The sequence below is a fragment of the Zosterops lateralis genome (assembly GCF_965231275.1).
Source record: "Zosterops lateralis genome assembly, chromosome: 15".
NCBI classification, from domain to species: Eukaryota; Metazoa; Chordata; class Aves; order Passeriformes; family Zosteropidae; genus Zosterops; species Zosterops lateralis.
The window spans coordinates 10,703,831-10,724,651 of NC_139775.1; the positions used below are offsets into that span (position 1 = coordinate 10,703,831).

At 40.1% G+C, this 20,821-nt stretch overlaps 1 protein-coding gene across 2 annotated transcripts in view; it reads left to right on the plus strand.

Moving 5' to 3' along the window:
- GRIN2A (glutamate ionotropic receptor NMDA type subunit 2A) overlaps positions 1-20,821 on the plus strand; it is a gene marked incomplete at its 5' end in the record, with an annotated part of 159,509 nt that overhangs the window by 132,260 nt on the left and 6,428 nt on the right. For both annotated transcript variants that reach the window (XM_083872644.1, XM_083872645.1), the window contains 2 exons: positions 8,158-8,345; positions 19,783-20,021. In XM_083872644.1, the coding sequence (XP_083728770.1) occupies positions 8,158-8,345; positions 19,783-20,021 (427 nt within the window). The remainder of the gene's footprint in view (positions 1-8,157; positions 8,346-19,782; positions 20,022-20,821) is intronic.

Sequence of the window (20,821 nt, forward strand, 5' to 3'; positions counted from 1 at the left end):
CAATTCACAGCTTTACACACTCTGTTATTTGTTGAACAAATACAACCAGGTCAGAGGCTGAGCTGGCAGCCTTTGCAGTGTGGCCCAGGCATAACCAGGAGGCAAACATCCCTGCTTCCCTCAGCTGCAGCACAGTTGGGATTGTGCCCAGCAGGTCCTACTGCTAATTAGGACTGCCAATTAAAGCACTGATGTGCCTAAAGTTAAAATCAAGCCCAACTTGTCTTTTAGGCAGCCAGCTGACATCTCTCCACTTCAATGCAAACCCAATTTCAATATTTTCATTTTATTTTTACAGAAAAAATGTCATCAAAATTTGCACCAGAGGAAAAACTTCCTGGTTTTTGTTCTTTCTGTGGCTCATACCTTTTCACCTCAAAAGAGGAGGGCAAGCTGTGAGAGAAGTCGGTTTGAAAGAAAAATTATGTATTTTAATTTTTTATTTAAAACACAAAATTTCATTGTTCTCATGGGGATACAATAGCACCTTACAACCAGAACTCAGAGAAATGTCCAAATTTTTTTGAATTTAACAGGGATGGTTAGGTCTGAAGAGTGTTTGAGGGAGACAGGAAAAGGCCTCTAGACAGCATTAGATATCTGTAGTCTTAATAACTGTAACCCTCCAGGACAGCTGTTCTGATAGATGAAGAGAGGGCACCATTAGGGGTGCTCTCATCATATAAACACAGGGGAAACATCTAATTCAGAGAGCACTGGACAAAGATCCCAAACTACCTGGGAGAGCAGATGTTTGCAGTGCTCCAGGGTGTCTTATCACTATCAATTTTGACAGTAAGCACTGAATTATTGTAAAAATACAAATACACTTCCCTTAAAACTGTCTGAAGGAGCTAAAATGTGAATACCAGTTTCCTTCCTGACCTTCTGTAAAAAAATATCTCTGCTAAACAGTTTGGCCCGTTCAGGATTTTCTGTCCTGGCTGACCAAGTTCAGACAACTTCTGCAATCAATAACTTCATTTAATTTGGCATCAAATGGCTGGGGTAACTTAATTTCAATTTACATTATGCCACTTTCTGTGGTGCTTTAATCTAATATGTGTTTGAGTGTTCACTCTAATGTTCACTTTGGCATTGTGCTCTGCAGGGAATGATTTCCAATGGATGTTCCAGCTGTAGCCACACAAGCTAAGACCTGGAAAGCTGGTTTGCAACTGGGCAACTGCTGTCTGTGCCAGAGGGCTGCAGAGATGTGAAAACATTTAAATTTAATTGTTCCTAAATCTAGGAATCTAGATTTTAAAAAATCTTTAAAAATAAAATAAAAAAAAGTCTTAAAAATCTTTAAAATTCTAAAAAATTTAAATCTAGGAACGTTTTTCAGAGGGATCTCTTCACTCCAGTATCAATTCTGAAATCTAGTATCTTAAAAGAAATGTGTGGTTGAATGAGCACAGCTCTCCTGCTTTTACTGCTGAAGTGAGCACTACTCACTACAGCATTTCAGCACTACAAGCTGCCAGCACAGACATAAAGACTCCTGTGGTATTTCCACTCATGGCAGGATTTTCTGGCCTCAGTTTTTCTGATGGTTGAATCCTGTATCCCCATCACTTGCTGTTCTTTCAGGAAATGCAGTTATTCTCATATTCTTGTAATTCTTACATGTTTGGGAATTTCTTCCTGGCCAGAAGATTGCTTCTCTTGCAATTTTTTTTTCAAAGAAAGAAAAACTAACAACCCTGTTTGTCCTGTTCACCTGATGCATAGAAACTTGCCTCTAGGAAAAAAACCAATAATTTATACCAATTTATTTCCAATTCTCTTACTCAGTACTTAAGTGCTCTTCTAGGGTTTTTTGAATAGTTGAATAGCTTTTATTCCTTTTTTTTTTTTTTTTTTTTTTTTTTAAGGTTACTTCTTTTGACTGCATTATAACTTTTTTAGGTAATGCTGTTGTCTAATATCTCTAAATATTAGACAACAAATTCAAATAGCCTGGAAATCAAATGAACTGGTGGAAGTAGCTGTGTGCCATCTAACCCCTATTCTTTTTAGAAACTATTCTGAGTTTTAGTCTTCATTTCATTTGGGGTTTGAGATCAGGTACTTGGTGAGCCGTGCTGAATTTATCCTTCATTATGCTATTGTAACTGGGACAAAACCTTTAATCTAAAAATATATTCCCCCCACTCAGCTCTTCAAATTTTATGTTTTGATAAACTGATGCGTTGCAAAAACTTCTTGGCTTGGCTTCTGAGATGTGAAGTGGGACAATCTTCCATTGTATAAATTAATCATAAAGGCACACTAAATTTTCCATTATTTTGTTGCTAAGGGAGATGTTACAGGGACTGGGAAGGTGTGTGGGCAGAGGGGTGGTGGATGGGAGTTCCTGTGTCCATTCAGGTGACCACAGCCAAGGGAGGTTCTCAGTGGATCTTCTGGCAGCTGGGATTGCCCTGACAGGCAAGGTGAAGCCTCCACAACCTCTCATGGTGATGTTAATGTCTGTCAGAACCTGCTCTTTTGAATTTTGTGTCTCTGTGTCCTGTGTGGAGATTGAAGTGAGGATAGTCTGAGCTGGGAGAAAGCTGAAAGCTCGTTCTGTGCTCATGAGCTCATCATTTAACTGGGTTATGCTTTGCTGACCTGTGTTGTTGCAGGGGGTGGTTGTTCAATTTTCCCCTAATGAATTGGCAATACCAAGATATCAGGAAATCCACTCAGCGTGTGTGAAGTTCAGATCTGTGAGGAGCCATTTGAATATGTACCGAAAGATAAAGTCACTGCTGGCGATGAAGTGCATCAGATAAGATGAAATCCATTTTAGTCAAAACTGTGTCAGAGAAATCAACAGTCCTTCATGTTAAAGGTTAAATATCTGCTTCTGCTCCAGCAGTATCAAAGTGGCACTTTAGAGACTTTCATGGAAGCCTCATCTTCAGAGCAGCGTTCTTTCCCTTTGATTGCTGGGTCATTCCATAGTGACCTTTCAGCACTGGATCCCCAGGACACAGAGAGACACAAATGATGCTGTTCCTCATATTGTTCACTCTTGACATACTTTCTTTTATCTCTTCTGTGAAGAAAGAAGGGATGAAATCAAAGTTTGTGATGTAAATCCATCAGATCTTACAGATAGTAAGTTTGTACTTGTTGCCTTCCCAACACTATTGATGATCTCTAAGAAGATATGTTTAGATTTAATCCAGTCTTAAGTGGACACCTTTTTATTTTATTTTATTTATTTTTTTTTGCCTAATATCATTGTGGCTCCAGACCTACTGAGCAGATTGGCATTTTAGATTTTTACTTCTCATTCCATCAAGAGAACAAAGTCATTGAAGGATCATGTACTTGGTTAAGGAAGCAAAGGAACATTTTTCGATTGTGTTATATTTCTATTATTAAGGAAGAAGTGACTAATAAAGGAGAATTTGCCTTGTCTTCCTTTTCAGTTTCCATCATAGGAATTTTATGAAAAGCTGTGCCAATAATAAAGATGGGGAAAATTATAGGGAAACATTTTCAACTTTCCAGAAATTGCTTTTCTGTACCTTTTTCTCGAACTTAAATTTATTTTCTCCATGCAGGCAATTTTGCATGTGTGCAACAATGATTGAGAATGAGCTTTTGCAATATCTATTCTGATTTTTCAGCTCTTATCCTTCTTGATGAATCATAAATGTTTAGTTATGGGACTGTCCACACTTATTTTTCACATATCTCCCACTTCAAATTATTACATCCAGTAATGCTCACTTGGGTTTTTCTAGAACTATTCCAATTCATGATTTCATAACACCGGATGTTCTCTGATGCTGTGAGATAAAATTCTCCCCACCCCCTTTCCCCTTGGTGCTTGCTCGGTGATGAAGGACATTTGCCTTTGTAGTCACTGTTATATAAATACTCCAAACTGTTTATTTTTCCTTCTAGCCAGGATTATTGCAGCAGTTCTGAGGGAGTTTGCAGACCTGCCCGTTGCTGAGATGAGTCAGAGCTCTGTAGTTCTGCTCCCCTGCCCTGGCTGGAGGTGCCTGGCCCATTTGACCAGTTCATGGCAGCTCTGAACCTTCTCTCAAAGCTATTCCAGCTTTGATACTTCTCTCTCAGCTCTCTAATATTTCTTACCAGTTTATTTAAACCTTCACAACGTGACAAAGCTTTTCACTCCCTGGTGGCTGCACTGAGCTGACAAGTAAATTGTTCATTTGTAGGTGACTGAGGCTTGCAGGAGGCTCTGAGCCTCTCTGGGATCATGGTCTGTGCTGGTGTGTGGAGGCCGTTCTGCACTGAGGGTGGAACCTCAGCAGCAGCCTGCTCAGAGCACTGCAGTTCTGCAGCCACAAGAATCAAGACCTGGGGCTTGCCAGTCTCTGTGGGATGAACAGGGAGAGCTGGAAGTCCAGGCTTCCCAGTCCTGTCTGGAGAATGAGGCAAGGATAGGCTTCTGTGTCCAGTACCCAGCCTGGCTTTTCCATCAGAGCCCAGCAAAACAGCACCTGTGGCTTTCCCATGCAGACATGGTAGGGAGGAAAGCCCTCTCAGCTGTGGCTTTCCTGACACAGACATGGCAGGGAGGAAAGCCCTCTCAGTTGTGGCTTTCCCCACACAGACATGGCAGGGAGAAAAGCCCTCTGTGTTCCCTTCTGGCCTGCACAACATCCCTGCCTTGCCTTCCTCCAGGGCTGATCTCCCTGCCAGCTTTGCAAACAGCTCAGAAAGGGTCACATTTTTGGACTAGCCCAGATTTTGCTGTCTCCATTTTTGGAAACACTAATTGAGAAGTGTTTGTAGTTATCTGAAAGTTCTTAAAAATTTGGAATGCCAGAAATTCACCTCCTAAGTGATGGAAGAGTTGGGTGCCCTAAAATCTGAGAGCTTCACTTGGGGCTTGTTCCTCCCTGCCCACGCTGCAGGGGCACAGTGTGTTCTGCAGCTTTGCAGGAACAGTACTTCTGTAATCAGCACACGATGAAGAGATGATTAAGCCTTGAGGGGTTATAAGAGTTATGTTGGAAATGCAGAAAATATATTCTGAATATAAGTTTGTATTCGTGGACCAAGAGTTTTTCAGGGCAATCAATTTTTGATTTACAGTTAAGGCATTGGGCAGTGACTGACAGCAGAACCTTCAGCTCTCAGCATCTGTCAGGAAAGTACCTCATGTTTTTAAATTGATTTGTGTAATGGGATTTGTTGTGACCTTATAGAAGTAGTTTAGAAAAAGTCCTCAAAAGTAAAGCCTTCTGCATCCTCAGAACCTGCTCCATGTGTGAGCTCTGCACTGATCCCAGACTCCTGGGAAACTGGGGAGGTGCTTCCACAGTGAGTGAGTGAAACTCTTATTGTGCTTTGTCTTTCTGTCTCAAGGTTTTAGTACAGTGCTCAGTAACTAAGGAGGCAAGCCACATGTGAAGAGTGTAATTTCTGAGGTAGCACAAGGCTTTTGCCCTGGGGTCTTTAGCAAAGAGATCTTTCTCCTTTGTATTTCTGACTGAGACTGTTTTGACAGAAGAATAGCTGACTCTTTATATTTTCTCTGTGTTCAACAGCATGTGTTTTATGTGCTTGCATTGCAAAACTGTAAATCCCAGAATAAACAGACGACAGATTCCAGAGTGTGTTTTAAGTTGTCTGGTTGCAGCAGTGTCTGCACCTCCCAATCCCTGAGCCTTGAGCATCCTCTGAGAGGGGAAGAGTCCTTCCTTCCCCACAGATAACTGCAGATGTCACTGTGTGAGGCTGGGCTCTATTGATTTTGGTAATTGTCTGCTGTACATCAGAAAAGCTACAATATCCTGAGGGTACAGCAAGCAGGTTTGTGGAGGTTTTTTTCCACTGTAAGCCTACATAAAGGACATAGATTTTTGTTTTTGCTCTCTATACAGACAAATATTGTTTCTGAAGTGCTGCATCAAAGGCCATCATTTAGAAAATTCTGATCTTATGTTGAGGGCTGCAGGCTTGGGCAGTGCCTCAGCACCCTCTTGGCTCATTCCAATTTAATTACCCCCAGTGCCAGGTAGCCATCCATGTTTTATTTATGGATTGAATTTGTGACATCACCTACCAGATGTTTAGTGATTTTCTGCATATTAAATTATCCATTTAAAGAAAGGAGGAAACCAGATTTTGAGCACTGGTAGAGCTAATCTGAATTTTAAACTGAAGGTTGAACCAACTGAGTTTTAGGGAAGAAGAGAAGAGTGAAAGAACTGATGCCCCAACTATTTTTTTTAATGGTTGCCTGAACCATCTCTATTCTAAATTAGCCACTTCATTAAAATTCAATTAGATTACTTGAATGGTGACTATTGGGATAAATATCCTTGAAAGAAAGAAATAAAGAACAATAATTAGTGACAGGAACGTCACTTTTTCATGAGAGCAGACAAAATCCAACAACTTCATTCTCTCCTGGTATTCACTTAGTTTAATGTGAGATAGACACAGGTTTCTTTAGTGCCACAGTTTTGGTATCTTATTTAGAGTTCTGAAAAAGTTAAGGCTCTGTTGACTGATTATTTGTGAATAAAATTTGAGTTATGATATGCATGAAAACTTGTTGGGGCTTTTTTTTTTTCTCTCAGTAGTCAAAATGTGATATTATGTCTAGATCTTGCTCCATTCTGTGGGTATAAATGAAAGGCTTTATCAGCGTAAACTGATTTAAGCTTAGTACCAAGTGTGACTCCAAAACTTCGCAGCCACAGAATTCACAACTGGTGCAATCCTGATATAATGTAATTGAAGCTGATGCTGTTGGACCTGTTTGTGCCACAATACGTTTATTTTTATAGCTGCCTTTCCATGGAGACAGCCCCCAACTGTTGGTGGGCAGAGCTGTGTCAGCTGCAGCCCATCAGATCCTCTCAGTGGTGCTGCACAGATGCTCCGAGCTCTGCAGAGGCTCAGCAGGCAGGGCTGGCAGTGCCTGGGGCTGCACAGCCCCTGGGGGTGGCAGGATGGACCTCCCCACACCACCCAGCAAAGCCAAGGGAGTGGCTGTGTCCTTCCTGTTCCTCTGACTTCCCACGGGATGCACAGAGATGCTGGGGAGGGAGGATATGTTATTGAATGGAGTGGATTTGGTTTCCTGTGGCATTCAAGTCAGATTGGAGCTGAGACTCCAGCAGCTTTGTCCTCTTGCTGCTTGTTGTAGGCTGCTGCTCTTGTGCAAGTAGCAAAAATCTTAAAAGGTTTTAGCTGCAGATGAGGGCAGAAATGCAAAATAAAGTTTTATCTGTTTCTTTTTGATGTTTGCATATGAATTTCTGGCAGTATAAGAATGACTTTTCTTTGACAGGGATCTGGTGCTGTCAAGTGATTGTCCTTCCAAATGGCCTCCTCTTCTTGTATGTGCATTTTCATTTGTGAAACATCCATGCACCTGCCTTCTAACTTGCTTTACAGTGATTCTGAGAAGGGATCCCTGGAGGACATTGCTTCTTTTCCTCTCTCTACTGAATTTGTTTCCTACTCCTTTTTTGTTCCCTGTATTCTTTAAAGAATGGATTATCCCATTCTTCCATTTTTAGGTAGACGGGGTAAAAGGCTTAAACTTTTTCACAAGTTCCTTTCCTCCTGCTGTGCTCCAGATACACAAATAATATGTTTGGAAGTTTCAATGGCAAAGAAACATTTTCTATCCTATTTAAGTGGGATTTAGGTAGCTCTAGGAGATATGCTCCAGTATCTTCCTTTGTCTTGTAAGGACTTAACCTCCACCTTCACCGTTTATTTTTGGAAAGAGAAGTAAAACAAGGGTGTGTATGTAAAACTGGTGAACATTTTCAATCTCCTTCAATATTTTAAATAAAATAATTGTCTATTGTTGTTTCATATCTGTTGGTTTTGGAGATCATTTCATATCTCAAGGTATTTATTATCCATACCGAGAGCAAAGATACAAAGATATCAGGGCAAGACATTTTGTAGATTGGTTTCTCCTGCTCAGTATTTTTTTAACAGCATTCCTTAAAACAGAAATGCAAAACTATGTGTCCTACTTTCCCCTCACTAAAATAGATGCCTTTTGTTAATTTTAGATACAGCAGAGCAGGATATGTAATTAATGATATCAAAGAATCCATATGATATTCAACAGGGTCCTAACATCAAGGACAAAAGAAGTCTGACAACAGCTGTCCCTAATGATTTGGTTTGTAAAATGCTTTATTTCAGGAAGTTGGACGCTTTCATCTACGATGCAGCGGTGCTGAATTACAAGGCTGGGAGAGATGAAGGCTGCAAACTTGTCACAATAGGCAGCGGGTACATCTTTGCCACCACTGGCTATGGGATTGCTCTCCAGAAAGGATCACCTTGGAAGAGACAAATTGATCTCGCCCTCCTGCAGTTTGTGGGAGACGGTAGGGACCAAGATTTTTTTCCCTTTCTTTTCTTCCTCTGTGTGTGAGCAGTTAATTCAGTTTTAGGAGCTCTGAGCCTGCTGGTACTGTTCTCTTGAAGGCTTTAAAATAAAAAAAAAAAGAAGGTAAAACAAAGTAAAATTACTTCTTGGCGCTGAGACAGGAGTTCTCTTCCACTCCATTCTAACTCACCTCACTGCCAAGGGCATTGGCCTCTATTTTCAGAAAATGTTTTCATATACATCACAAAGTAAAGCTGGCCTAAGTGTTAGAGAGCATTTATACATTTATTTATTTCCTTTATTTTTGTCTCTGAGCAATTTCTTGGTAGATGAGTTATCTTTCAGCATGACTGTTCTGCTATTAAAAAGTGTTTAGCTCAGTTCTGAACTGTGGGTGATCTCTAATCTGGGATGGATTCATTTAAACTCCTGGTAAAAGAATGCCTGTGAAATCGAATTAGGGTGACTTGCTTCATTGTACTTCAAACAAATATTTTTCATTCTAATGCAAACTAGAAGAACTCTAGGTCCTCTTGGCACTTCTGCCCTGCAGGAGAAAACTTGCTGCACATCTCTGATATATTTGAAAACAGCAATGATGACTCAGTCTCCACATAGGGTATGAACTCCTTTTTGATTCTAGAAAGCTTCATGTTTCATCTGTGCAAGCAAATAGAAATATGGTAATTAAAAATTTTCTGTGGTATGACTGATTAAATCCTCTATCAGATTGGAATAGGGTATGTATTACATAACTTTTATTTTGTTGGGTTTTTTTTTACATACATGTGTGTTTACTTTGCATTTCTCTATCAGTGAAAGAGAGGGCTTTATCAAAAGATAAATACGGGTTTAATGTCACCAGTAACAAGCAATTGAGGGTAAGAATGGTGAATTTCAGTGTAACAGGAATGGCAAAGAGCAGGACTTAGCATAGTCTCCTGTTCCATAAACCCCAGGACATTAATTTTCATGAGGCAGACAATGAGTGTGTTAGTCTTCCAGCACATGGATTTTACTCCTATTAGAACACTAAACAACTGGAAGAGGTGTCATCATCACAAATGATGAATTTTGTCTGGAGTACATATGGAAATAATAATGCCATCATATCCATCTGTTGGATTTAGAGAGGCTCATGGAAGAAACCTCACTTACCTGGGTGAAGGAATGACTAGGGGACCTACAATGGCTGCTTTTCAAACATTCACATATTCTTGAGTAATATTTTCTGTTTGTGTAATGCTGTTAAGAATTATTAGATACTATAACTCTGACTCATTTTTAAAAGGGGAATTTGAATCAGAGAAGTTAAATTATTGATCCCATACTAAAGAAGAAAAAGCTTCTGCAGCCTGAAGGAGGATTGGAGTTGTCTTTCTCAGTGCAGGCTAACCCCTCTAGATGTAGCCAGAGCAACACTTGGGTTTTCATTCCTTTCACTTCCCATTTCCTTCATGCTCACTCCTTCAGCATTTTTGATACTTCTCATCCAACACAAAAAATTATATCACAGAGAAAGAATATAAATTAAATAGAAGGGAAAGCACTTGAAGCTATTAAAGAAAAAGCTCATCAAAATACTGAAGGTGCTTCATTTTTATGCTTCATTTTGAATATCAGGTACAAAACAAAGTGGCAGCAAGTGTGAAAAGTCTTCCCCTGTGTTTACACTTTGCCCTGTGGACTTACATAGCCTACAAATGCTTATACCTTTAACTCATTTTTAGTTGCTTAAAATAATACAAATGAATTGTCTACAAAACTCAATATTGTAACTTCCAGAATAGCAGTAGATACAGGGAACACCCAGGTGAATGAAACCTCATTATGAAATGTCTGTGCCCTTATCTTGCCCAGAAGATAAACAAACATTTTGAATGCACAAACCATGGGAAATTGTGAATACATTTATGGCTTTTTTTCATTACCATTAGAAGTTACTCTGAACAACCCAGGAATGCTAAAACATTTATTTTCTCTTGTGAAGGTTCCCTGAATTTGTTCAGAAAATGGTGTGGGCTCTAGTAAAGAATAGTAGTTGGACATACATGATGTGTATAAATTATTGTAGTTATGTTTCTTTTAGTCCCAGAACTCTTGATACATTTTCTCACTTTATTGTCTCACAGATCTAAATTATGATTTTCAGGCAAAAAGCCCCCAGATAGCATTGCATTTCCACCAAATGTGAGGAAAAAAAAAGAAAAAAAAATCAACAAAAAGGCCCTAATAATGAAATTTCTTCTACTGAGTTACAAAGTACATTGCAGGTGAACTGGAACTAAACACCAAGAAATTAAATGTAAAGAGTAATTGCCCAGAACTAGCTCGACCTGATTTTGTAATCCATGTCTAACTTCAGTAGTTCGATGGATAATCTTTTTAGCTGTGAACTTACATAACTCTGTTTTGGTGAACTAGAAGGGATGAACCCAGAGTTCAGACCAACACCACTCTGCTGTATCACTAAAAATCTCTTTGAAGTTCTCTAGACTAAAAGCAAGTGTGGTTGGGGGGAAAGTCTCATCCTAAGAGAGTACTCCTGGGAAAGCCTCAGTGGAGCCTGAATGAGGCTGTTTAAATAAATAGGCAAACACAAACGAAGGCAGAAATCTTCTTTCTCATGTATCACTTCTGTAGAATATATTATTCTCAAAGACTAAGCCTGTTAAACAGCAGAGCCCCAAGAAGTATTGAATTATTCTTCAGTGTGTGTAATAGGGCATTCATCAGGGTATGGAATAATTTCAGTGAATGATTGTAAACCTAATGAGTTCCATAACTATGAGGAAAAAAACCTTCTAATGAGTTCAACAAACACAATTTTTTAATATGAATAATATGTTAATAAGAGGAAAAACGTTTTTGGATTATAATACATACTTGGATAAGACCAAGTAATTTGTGTAAAAGTATATCTGATTGCATATACAAAAAGCCATGATCTCATCTCTTTTTTACATTTACCCAGCACTGAAATGGCCTTTTGAAATGCATTTTACTGCTTCCAATTTCCTCTGCACGTGTCTTTCTCCTGTGATTTTTCTCATTTGATTTTTTCCTTGCTGCTTCTATATCATTCTCCTGTCTAAGCCAGTTCACTTACACATTGAAATGAATTTTTTGTGCAGTGGATAGGAACCTCTTCCCTCTTCCTTGCTGATGTAAAACTGAAGAATTAAGTGGTTGTTCATGCAGGGGCATCTTTTCATACTTCTCAAAGCATGATGCTGTTTCTGCATTAAAGCCAATGACTTTGAACCCTCTTTTTAATCTTGTTGGCTCTGGAGAAAAAAGTTAACTAAATACAGAGGGATATAGGCTTGCATTAGGGATAACTTCTGGCTCTGAGTGTGGTTTATCTATATGTTTCTACATGAATAGGGTTCCCATCCTGGGTGGACCAATTACACTGACAATTATCAACCACACCATGAGCACAGCTCTGAAGTCTCAGTGTAAGGAAGCAGGCTACAAGATGCCAGATTTGTTACTCTAACAAAGAGGAAAAGAGACAGAGGAAAGAAGGGTGGGAATGAGTTGCTGAGGAGTTTAAAGAAGAGTTACTTAATTGTCTCAAAAGTATAATTATGCTGAAAAGGTTTCATCCCTTGGTCTGTGAAAGTTCACATAGGTAGCCCTGCTCAGGGGAAGTTGAGATAAATAAGCAGTTGTTAGTATAAGATTAATTGCTTTGGAACTCTGAATCTTTTTAACAGAAAGAGTTTGGAGTTGCTTTTTCCTGTGTAAGAGAGATGAGTGAAGTGCACTGCGAGTGAATTTCTGGCTTTATTCATCTTGCTATGTGTACAGCACATCTCATTATCTGCAAAAGCTTTGAGTTGATGATTAGCATCTGCAGCTTTGTTTAAGACAGTTGATCACTGGGATGACTCTCTAAAGCTCAGTGGTGCTTGTGCGGCTTTTTTTGTCTTGCCGTGGTCACAAGATAAAACTTCCATTGTTTTTTAACAGAGAAGTAAAAATGTTTCCACTGAGACACAGAATCTCAATCTTCTGTTGAGAAATAGAAGCACCCAGGAGTTGAGAAGCAACTAAAATGATATGGCTGCTAAGAAACAGCACCATCATTTTGTTTGGATCTTCCTCCCACGGCCACAGGGATGTGTCAGAACAGAAACGCCGTGTGCTGAGGCATCGCGTGGTCCCTGCTTTCATTTCTTCTCTGAACCTCTGTAGGAGCAGCCGGGCAGGCTGAGGCCCCCAGCAGTGTGTGGTACCTGGATGTTGTCACTGCTGTGGGCACACAGCTCTGTCAGCAGTGGGCTCAGGGCTCAGGCACAGCCTGCGGGGCTCACCACCTCTGGGCACAGCTTTTGGGAAGGCACAAGTGTTCCTCCAGCTCCCAGAGCAGGAACTTGAAGGCAGCTGTCTACAGGCCCAGGGGTTGCTGATACTCCTCTGGCTTGGGCTGCACATGCTAGTTACAGAGTTGTACTTTTTCTAAAATTATCCCACAAAATCTGTGGTACTTCTGAGCTTGTTTCTCGGCTAGCTCTGCTCTTCAGATACCATATAAACAAGTTATTCCTTTGGGTCCAGATTTCAGACAGAGACGCGATCTTGCTTGGGAGAAGGAGTGGCTCACACTTGGTGGTAATTAGGAAGGTGTTTATTCGTCAGTGTCAGTGTGAGTCCTGATTTGGGCTCTTACTTCCCCTTAAGTACAGGGGGGTTACTGATGGAAATGAGGGGGAGTGACTTAGATACAGAGGGCGTTGACATTGGCACTGGCATTTTGGGGCACGAAGGTTGGAGGGATACTTGAAGCCTTGGCTGAACCATCTGGCTTTGTCAGGGCCATCAAGTACCAGGGAGTGTCCATAGATAAGGTACAATGGAAGGTACAATACAATGGGAGAGGGTATTGAGGGGGTACAATGGAGAGGGCGGGGCCTATCAAGGAGATAGACAGGGATTAAGGAAAGGGGGGTGGATGAACTCAATAATAAAAATCATACAGAAACTCAATAATAAAAATCATACAGAACTTTAGAAAACCCAAAATGCATACTGCAACAAAAATCATTTGGGAGACATTGTTTCTGAGACCCAAAGCACTATCTCTTTGGGATTTGGTGCAGAACCACTGGTGCATAGAAAGTGAGGAGAATTTAGCTTTCTCTTTCTTTTTTTTTCTTTCAGTCTTTCTCCCATCTCTCTCTTTTTTTTTTTTTTTTTTTTTTTTTTTTTTTTTTTTTTTTTTAAATTGTGAGAAGATGAGATTATTGAACTACAAATGACAAAGCTGCTTCAGAATTAAGAGGGTAAGAGGAGTTCTGAGTGTGAATGGGATGGAGAGAAAGACAGCAAGGAGCCTTTAGCCATGAGGGATGCAGCAGAATAGAGGGATAAAATACTCATGGCAGCAGAAATGGTCAGATACAAGGAACAGAAAAAGCTGAGTAAAGAGAGTAAATTTGGGGAGGAGTGGAGAATACCGACCAGCTGACCAGGTTATACATCCGCTCATCTGAGGTATTTGTAATGTATTGCACTACCTGCAGATTAAGAGCTCAATTCAAAAGACAGTGTGGGAGGAGATCTCCAGGAAGAGGGCAGATGGTGTAGTTGTATTAAGCCCTTAACCCTTGAAGCTGAAAACTTTAAAGCAATTAGAGATTCAGAGACATAAAGAAGAAAACTGGTTCTGGTCTGAGTTTCAACAGAGTCTGTTATCCCTTCTTAATAACTTTCAGTTCTGGTTAATCTTCATGTGCTTTTAGGGCAGCTTAGTACACTAAGAATTGTTTTCCTGGGTGGATAATTGCTTCCCAGTCCTTACGGGTAATAGGTAACTGTGAAAATGAGATTTGCCCCCTTACATCTGGAAGGGGAAAGCTCTTTGCCAATTTTTTTTTTTTTCATATTTTAGCATAAGCTTTCCAAATCACTGTCTAGATTATAAGGAAGTGTAGCAGTGTGACTCACACGGGCTGTTAAAGCCCAAGAAGGAAATACGTATGTGATTATAAGGACATATTTTCAGTGTGTGCTGCTCAGGCAGAATACACCCACAATCACAGTGATTTTCTGTTTATATATTTAGTGTCCTCCTTAAGCAGTGGGTGGAACAAATGTGACTGAAGAGTGTGAGTGTATAAGTGGAGGGCGTTTGTGTAGCTGAACAAGAGTTAGAGGGATTGTAATATTGAGAGTCGTGCTTAGCAGTTCTGTTAATTCATCCTTAACTAATGGGGACATGCAGAGTGAAGTCATTAGCTCACAGTAAGTTTATTGCTGTCAGTCATCTGTGTTCCTCTTGCTATTTTTACAGGGGGAAATAACTCAGAAAATAAGAGTAAGAAAGATTGTTTTGGGGGATCCAGGCTGAATTTGAAATGTTGCTGTGCTTTTATATAATCTCTTCTCTGAACCATTCCGTATGGATCATATAACTGGGTCAAACTGGAATTGATGAGCCTATTCAACCAAATGCACATCAACCCATTTGGCTGCTGACCCCACTATTCAGGGGAAACACCCTTTTATTTTAGAGTCTCCAAGTGGTGGGGTGCTATCCTTCTCTTCCGTCACTTAGGGGGAGTTCTACCAGAGTAAACATGGTCTGTCCCTAAATTTGAAAACTACATTTTGTCCGTCCTCAACAAGCAGGTGATTCTGTTAGTGCCTCCAGGGTCTTTTGGAGATGATGCCCAACATCTGACCAGTGTGAGTGTACACATTTAACCCTCCTGTTCATCATCTCTACTCAGTACATGCCAGTTTGCTGTGTTGACTGCTCAGGCTGAGCCTCAGGGTAGCGCTTTGCACGGGGGCCACCGCCCCTGACACTGTCACCAGCAGCCAGCTCCTTTGGCACCTTCTGCTGTCACACATGCACTGAGATCTCCTGCTGGTGACCTGGCCCGTGCCTTATGCAAGTCCCAGGGAAGTGCTGACACCAGAGGTCTGCTGTTCTTAACCAGCAAAGCACCAAGGATGCTGGGCTGCAGCTCTGCTTTCCCCACTGGCACAGGGCATCCTTTCCTTGGGCCCAGGCACTCTCCTGTCCTGCAGGATGTGCAGGTTGCACAGAGCAGGGATGGTTGCAATGCACAACACAACACAATATAGGGGAGAATTAATTTTATCCAGACAACTCTCATTGATGCAAGGCAATGTTTTTTGGAGTCAGGGTGGGTGACTGCCCATACTGGGGGTTCCAGTGCTCAGGTGGTTGCGGGTGCCTGTGTGCCACTGAAACAAAAGGAATCTGGAGAGACCAGTAAGTCCCCTAAAAGAGTCCTGGAGAGCTGGCACATCTCAGGAGCCAGTGACAGGCTGCAGAGGGGCAGTGTGTGTGTCAGCTGGGCACCAGGGGGAGGTGGCACAGCCTGCAAAGCCTGCTAAGGGCCCTGAGGAGGAAAAGCATGTAATTCTACCCTTTAGACTGTATAATTTCTCTGTCTGGATAATGAAGTTTTTATTGTGACAAAATTGTTTGTGGGGACACAGTGGACAAGTTATCAGTGCTTCCCAGGGTGATAACGTGTGAAATAGGCCAGAGGAGTTTATGTAGAAGGAAAGGCCCTTGTGGGATATTCAGGCCTAATGGCCAACTGGCACGTTTCTGTGCAAATAGCAGCCAGAGCAGAGAGCTGCACAGCCACAGGAACAAACCCAGGAGGAGCACAAGGGATCTGTTTGCACTGTAACCTAAACCCACTGTAAATAGTGCTGAATTACCAGGGAGAGAGCTGGAATGTTGCAATTTATTGGAGAGTGTTTTGAATGAATGAATGCTGCAGACATGCAACATTGCTTGAGCTATGGATTTTTAAAGCACTTGCTTATAAATGAAGCAGATCTTTTATGATACAGTGCTATAGAATTTTTAAATATCTCTTAGCATAGGAATCATGTAGTCATTTGTGAGCTTTTCAGGTTAAATAGATTGTGGATGTGTTCAGCAGAGAAGAAACGCTGTATATATATATATATATATTTTTTTTTTTTTTTTTTTTTTTTTTTTTTAATTTTTATTTTTTATTTTTTTTTGTCAAATACACTGTGACTCTTCCTTTTCTGGTCTTGTGCTAGTGTCACGATGTACTTAGCTGCTGAGATCTGCAGCTGTTCATTTACACCTTAATCTAGTCCACACATGAATGAAGGTAGGAAATGATAGTGGCATTACTTTCCTTTAGTGAGTGCCTGAAGTGAAAACAAAACCCTTAAAATAAGTCTGACGAATATTTATGAGTAACTTGAGACCCCCCCTATTAGGTGCAGACTTGAACTCCATTAACACTCAGTTCAGTGATGCCTGGCATTTATGGATATTGAAGTTGCTGACTTAGATTCCAAGGTCTGTTTTATGAAATATTTGGAGCTCCCACTTGCTAATAAGTATTATGCACACACAGGGATGACTGAACTCTCCAGTGTCTGGTAATCACAAATTGCTGGCCTCTCAATTGCCAAGTGAAATGTATTGCTATAGGTGTCATCACCCTACACATTCAGCTCACAAGTCAGACCACCCAAAAGGATTTGAAAGACAGCATCCCTCCAAATGGACTTAGTTCTTTTAAATTAATTTATTTTCTGAATCATATTATAACTAGTCTCAAAGTTCAATGTTTTGAATTCAAACTCCAGGCCAAGTTTGGAAGTGACAGATTTTAATAAGGAATGAATTGACACCACAGATAAAAAAGTTTCTTATGCCTGAGGATTTTGTAATAAAAATGTTATGGCTTCTGGTTTAAAGTGTAATGGACAGGAAAAGCAATAAGAAGATTGAGCATTTTTGCCAGTTTTATAGGGTCAGCTCTGCTGAAGGGTTATTACAGTTAAATTATTACCAGTTTTGTCTGTGTTTCTGTGTGTACACACACACGTACACACACATATAAATAAATATACATGTGTATAAAATATATGCTGGAAATGGTAACTGCTTTTATATGGAGAGACCAGAATTATCAGCCTAATATGCCCATTCCCAGATAGCATCATTCCATAGATATGACAATCCAGTGATTCACAGTGCTTTGCTATCTATAAAAATGTGGATTCCTTTGGGGCATTAATTAATAGTGCTTGCTGTCATTGTCAGATATTATGGAAGGGATATTGCAATAGCAGGATCTGCAGGGCTCTGGGATGCTTTGTTCTTCTTTACTTGCCAGGGCACTGTCATTTATCTTGACTCAAAAAAGCTTAGTTCATTTCTGTCGGGATGTTTTTGGAAAGGTTGCTGGATTATCAATAGTTACTTCAGATGTACATGCCAAAGGGAAAGGAACGCAGAGGAAACAGTAATGAAAAAGAGGTTTAAATTCCTTCGTGAATTTTGTTATGAATAGTGAAAGGGCACAGCAGTCGAATCAAATTGATGTCTGACAATCATGGGAGATGTGAATTTTCCTGTGGGAAGTAATGAGATCTGATTGGCAGAGATTCAGCTACTGATGCACAAACCAGAAATATTGCTCTCTCTTTGGACTTGGTTCTTTTCCCTTCTATAGCCTCTGTGAGTTTTATTCATAGACCTTGGGGAGGACTTGAAAGAGAGATGAGGGAAACAGTCCACTGAGGTTTAGCAGAACAAAAGAAATCCAAATGTTCTAAGATATGGAAATGCAATAATGAACTCCAATTATCTATGTGTGCAATATCTATACTGTTACAATTAATAATTTATTGTCCCAATGTCCTGGATTAGAAGATTTTTAAAGATTCATTAGGATTGACTTTCTTCTTTGGGATGCTCTTAGGTATTTTGAAGATTGAGCACTGTAATTTGGGAGAAGACACATTGCCTTTTGCAGATGTAGAGGTTCAATTCATGCTTCAAGCACAAAATTAAACTCGGAATTAGCTAGAGACCGAATAATCCCTCTTACAAATTTGTGAAATGCCCTTGCTAAAGTGCATCAGACCTGTCCTTTTGACTTCAGTTTTTCATTCACATTCTCTGAGAAGCAATTTCTCCATCTCAGTCTTGTGTTCCATTTCCAACTGGAACTCACATCCAAATTATCTGTGGGCAGCAGCTTTTCCTGGTGCCCTGGCACTCTATCCTGCAAAATGCTTTTGCACAGCAGGTCATTGATCTTCTAGTCTAGCTTGAAGGTAGCTGAAATGTCAATATAGCTTCTAGCCATTTTTTTCTGTTCTTTTTTTTTTTTTTTTTTTTTTTTTTTCCAGTGGTGTATGGATTATGATGCTGAAAATGTACTTCCTAATCTCTGGCTAAGGATTAGGGATTTGTACCATGGAAATTCTTCCCCCATATTGAAGCCATATTGTGAACTGGAAAACACACCAAGAGAGCTAATACTGTCCTTTTTGGCCCTTTACGTTGCCTGCTGTATTTTCTAGAAACAATGAAGTTTATGACATTAAAAATTATACTGTAATTATATCCCAAGAGAGTAAAAAGGCCTGTAAGCCCATGCAGTGCTTCACTAAGAACAACACTAAATGTTTAAAAATTAGTACATCATGCAAAATAAAAAAACCTAATTTTGGCAGGAACAATTGCAGTTTCTTGCCCACCTCTGTCCACGTTGGCAGTAGCAACCACTGCTAGGTGACAGTGTCCTTCATCCGAGGCCAAATCTCATCAGTGAAGTAGGGATTGAAAGTTAAGAATACACAAGAGAGGGAGGGAGTGGATTTGTTTTATTAGCTTTAAGTAAATGAAGTGTTTTAATGGCAGTAAGGATGTGGCACAGGCAGAAATGCTCCTTTTTGAGCACGTGATGAGATCATTTGTGTTCCTGTTGCTGCCCAGGGGGCTGGAATGGCAGCAGCAAAAGGGAATAGATACCAGAGATGAATGCAGAGACCAGATATGTCAGGAGAGCTTCAGCCACAACATGGCAGCTTATTTGAAAGGAAGAAGTAAGGTTATCATGGGTCAGATGGGAGGGAACAAACTTCTCATGGCACATTCTATAAGAATGGCAAGAATTTGTGAAATTTGTCTTGTGATGTTAAAGGGAAGGGCCAAAGGGAGGGGTCAGAGTGGATCAGGGAGGTCAAGTGTAGTCAGTGGAGAGGAGGGGGCATGAAGGGGTCTGCTTGACTTGTCAGGATGCTTCTCTGATGAGTTCTCTGTCTGATCACTACAGCCTGTCCCAGCTCTTTCCTAACTCGTTCCCATCTCTATAACAAGTGCTAATAGTTACAGCAAGCAGAAGAAAGTTCTGTCTAAACCACAGATCTTGCTTTCTAGAGCATCCAGCTTCCCACGTAATTTATGAAATCTGAGGACATCTGAAACTAGGGTGCTGTGAGTTGAAATCTGCTATATTTGCAATCCTGGCTAGATAAGTCTGCAGTGCTCCACAAATGAAGCATTAAATGGTGCTGTATTTTTAAACTTGCAAAGGCTTTCGAATACTGTGAGCAGTGATTTTTGCATTTTAACTGGTTTGACTCCTTGCTCTCCCTAGGGGAAATGGAAGAGTTAGAAACCCTGTGGCTGACTGGTATTTGTCACAACGAGAAGAATGAAGTCATGAGCAGCCAGCTGGACATCGACAACATGGCAGGAGTGTTTTACATGCTTGCAGCAGCCATGGCACTCAGCTTAATAACCTTTGTCTGGGAGCACTTATTTTACTGGAAACTTAGATTCTGCTTCACTGGAGTCTGCTCAGATAGGCCGGGATTGCTGTTCTCAATCAGCAGGGTCAGTACTATTTTAATTTTTCCCCTTTAGTTAATAACAACAAAAAAATAAACACTGCCTCCCTAAAACATTATCCTTCTTTTTATTCCCACCTGGACATTTAAAATATATGCTAGAGCAGCAGTGTGGTGCTCTGCAGTAGTCAATGGGTTTAGGATGTACTTGCAGTCCTTAGGAAGTCCTAATCCATTGGACTATTTAGGGTATGCATTATCATATGCCAAGATAATCAGTAATCCAATGCTGAAAAAAACATAGTAAGGGGAAATTTCAATGAGGAAATGGTAGATCCAGGAAATGTATTAATTTCCAAATTAAAAATCCAAACAAAATAAATACTATTTTGATAAGAGACATTAGCTCTTAGCTTTGTGCATTTCTTAAGCAAGGAAATTTTAAGTTACAAAAATACAGTGGAATATTTTTGTAAGCCTTTCTTGACAGCAAACTTGAATAAACTGTATGAGAAAAGGTCAAACACAGGTATCATTTATGTCTGGTTAGACACTAAGGCAAGTTTTAATGATAACTTTACCAGACTCAAAGGGGATTTATCTGCAAGAAACTGATACTTGAAAAAAAAAATATGGAAATGTGGGCTTATTATTGTATTTTTAACAAATCGGTTGGGTTTTTTCTTTATGTATTTTTAAAACAAATGGAACTTTCATTAGGTAATTGATTTTTCTAGATTTTTTAATATAGCTGAGGAGAACTGAAAATGATACTAAAATGGCTAATTGCTTTAAAGTGTGCTGCAATTATCCTGTTGAGTAGATTGGACCATTTTGGAACTGCAT